Source organism: Volvox carteri (assembly GCF_000143455.1).
Source record: "Volvox carteri f. nagariensis unplaced genomic scaffold VOLCAscaffold_40, whole genome shotgun sequence".
NCBI classification, from domain to species: Eukaryota; Viridiplantae; Chlorophyta; class Chlorophyceae; order Chlamydomonadales; family Volvocaceae; genus Volvox; species Volvox carteri.
The window spans coordinates 729,060-731,946 of record NW_003307583.1 but is presented as its reverse complement, the minus strand read 5'-3'; the positions used below and the strand labels follow the sequence as shown (position 1 = coordinate 731,946).

The 2,887-nt window shown below is 56.0% G+C and overlaps 1 protein-coding gene across 1 annotated transcript in view; it reads right to left on the bottom strand.

The window, feature by feature from the left end:
• VOLCADRAFT_94905 (uncharacterized protein) overlaps nt 1-2,887 on the bottom strand; it is a gene marked incomplete at both ends in the record, with an annotated part of 30,131 nt that overhangs the window by 19,801 nt on the left and 7,443 nt on the right. The window contains 4 exons of the mRNA XM_002954021.1: nt 278-373; nt 874-1,063; nt 1,949-2,160; nt 2,503-2,815. Of these exons, the coding sequence (XP_002954067.1) occupies nt 278-373; nt 874-1,063; nt 1,949-2,160; nt 2,503-2,815 (811 nt within the window). The remainder of the gene's footprint in view (nt 1-277; nt 374-873; nt 1,064-1,948; nt 2,161-2,502; nt 2,816-2,887) is intronic.

Here is a 2,887-nt window from a genome sequence, read left to right as displayed (position 1 = left end):
GAATCATACAAACCAAAACCCTAAAACCCTAGAAACCCCAACCCCACCATAGTTATGCCGCCTTTACTTCTGGCGCATCAGTCTTTCCTTGGCATCACACCTTCACTCGCTCACGTGGTTCGTCTCCCCACCACCACCACCACCTCCTGCCACGACCCATCCCCCATACTTCTACATTGAGTTCCACACGCACCCCCCCCTAGGACAGCAAACCCCCCAAGCGTGACTTCCCCCCTCGGGGCCCCCCTTTGCGTATTTCACCACTCCCGCGGCGTACCCGCCTCCCCAGCGCTCTGGCTTGTACGACATACACAAGCCACAGCACCTCGCCGCGGTACAGACTGCGGATGAGGGTCTCCTTGTTGAGGAACACCTGTATGTACGTATGTATGTATGTATGCATGTGCGTGTGTGGGAGTGTGTGGGAGTGTGAGGCGTAGGGCAGCAGAGGGTCAGGCGGTAGCAGTTTCAGCAGCTATCGTACAATTAGAGAAAAGTAGCAGTTATTAATTTTTCCTTTTCAAAAGCAAGACCCCATTACTATTAATATATATCGTCCATGGGCACGCCGGCCTTTGGCGGACATCTCCCCCCCCTTTCCCGCGGAACTTGTACACTTGAAAATATGCAGGGTCACCGACGTCTTACATTCCAAAAATCATAACTGCAGACCAGTGGGGATCAACTTCTTGAAATAGTAATTTATGTTTTGCGGGTTTTCTAGCCATATAAAAAATAAATTATAATTCTAAAAATGGCATTCTTTCCTCCCTTCCATAAAAAACAAAAAAAAAACATTCGTCACACACACACACACACACACACACACACACACACACACACCGGCCCAAATTAAATACGATAGCCACGCACCTCCAACGCCGCCCGGGGTTCCGCCCCCACTTCCACTGCCGTACTCCTCATCACCTCCACATTGTCCGCCAGATGGGAGGCCACCAGCCAATTACCCCGCAGTAGAGGTACGTCCGGGTGAAGATCACGTCGTCCTCGGGTGGAATCGAACATGGAATCTTTGGGAGGACGTTCCACGGGCGCATGCGCACTGGCGGTGGTTGTGGCGGTGATGATGAGAGGGGGCAAATACGTGGCACGGGGTTTGGGAGATGACGTGTGTGTGTATGTGTGTGTGTGTGTTTGTGACCGTGTGCGTGTCGGGCATGGATTGGGTAGAAAGGAAGAAAGGTAGAAAGGGCTGGGTGAAGAAAAAAAGGGATAAGTAGCGGGACGGCGTCAGAGACAGAGAGAGACTAGGGGGCCGGCTTTCCAAAGCCGAAAAGGGGCTCGGCCCCTGATGGGGGCTGCCGACATGGCCCGCTGTGGGGGCTGGCACCTCCGCCTTCGCAACGGCCCGACCTGGGGGGCCCCACCCTCCTCCGCCAAACTCGGAGCCATGGAAAGCTATCTTTGTCGCGCTCCGATTTATCTGGAATAACTCCTTTGGCATTTCGATATAGAAGGGATATAGCATTCAAACGCTATTTTTTGCGGGGCGAGATATGTAAGCCACTGACTGACTGACAGACGGACTGACAGCAGTGAACCCGGGGGGCTCGGCCCCCCGAATGGCGCTTCGCGCCCCCGGGGGGCCTCGCCCAAAAAGATTGTTTACATACCTGGGGTCCAAACGCGAACCCCGAACCCCTCAAACGCGATCACGAAGACCAGCCCCCTTGAAAGCCACTTCCTATTCTTGCGGAAGCACACCACTGGTTCGAATGAACTGAATGGGCCATTGGGAAATTTTTAATTGCCTGGTACTTCCTTAGCCCCGTTCACCGACACGAGATACGATCTCCCCCGGGGACAGGCATGCGACCAGAATTTTTATATATTAGATATTTTAATATATATTTTAATATCCAACATATGAAAAAACCTGTTATTGGTTGCTGTGAGGGAGTGAAGCCCAGCTGCGTACGACACTTACCGGTACGCCTCCTCACGCAGCAGTACGGCCATTTCCGTAACGCCGTACTGCAGAATCACCTTCCGCAGATCTGCTAACTCCACGTGATGTCGTAGCTGGTGCAGTGACGCCAGGGAGGACGCGGCGGCGCGGAGGTGGGCGGGCAGGGCAGCGGCGGCGGCGCCGACGGAGCTTAGGGTAGCGCCCTCCTGGAGCAATCCGCGTTGACCCACCTGAGCTTGTGCGTGCATGTGCATGTATGTATGTATGTACATGCGTATGTGGAGGGAAGCCCGGAGGGTGGCGTGGGAGGCGGGTGAGATACGAGATGTGAAATACGAGATGTGTGTGTGTGTGTTTGTGTGTGTTTTGGGGGAGGGGAGGAGTTGCGTGTAAAGCCCAAAAGCTCTAGCGTGGATGAGGGAAATGGGAGAGAGGAGAAGGGAGGGGTTGGAAGGATGTTGACGGGCAGGCGCAGGACGGGAACAACTCAGGAAGGTGGGGAAAGTCTCCCCAAAACCCCTTCCCCCCTTCCACATACCCTCTCCGAAACCCTACCCCCCCACAAAACCTACCGTTAGCACACCGCCGTACACAATGCCCGCGTTGTACCCTGGCTTCCAAAGCGACTCCGCAGACGACCATGATGCCGCTGCCGAAGCGGTGCCGAAGCTGCCGCCGCCGCCGCCGCCGCCAGCGGCCGCCAGCATCGCCGCCGCGCTGGCGGCTGCCGCCGCCGACGTGTACGACCCCGCCAGCCCTTGCCTCTCGTGTTTGGCCACGAGCCCGCACAGCTGAGCCGCCAGGGTGGCCTCCAGCTCCAGGGATAGCGTTTCTGAGTGGTAACGAGCCGCGAAATAGCCGTCCTCCTGAGCCAGGTTGGGCCGGCTGTAGACGAGTTGTGGGTTTTAGGCGGGTTTTAGGCGGGTTTTAGGCGGGTTTTAGGCGGGTTTTAGGCGG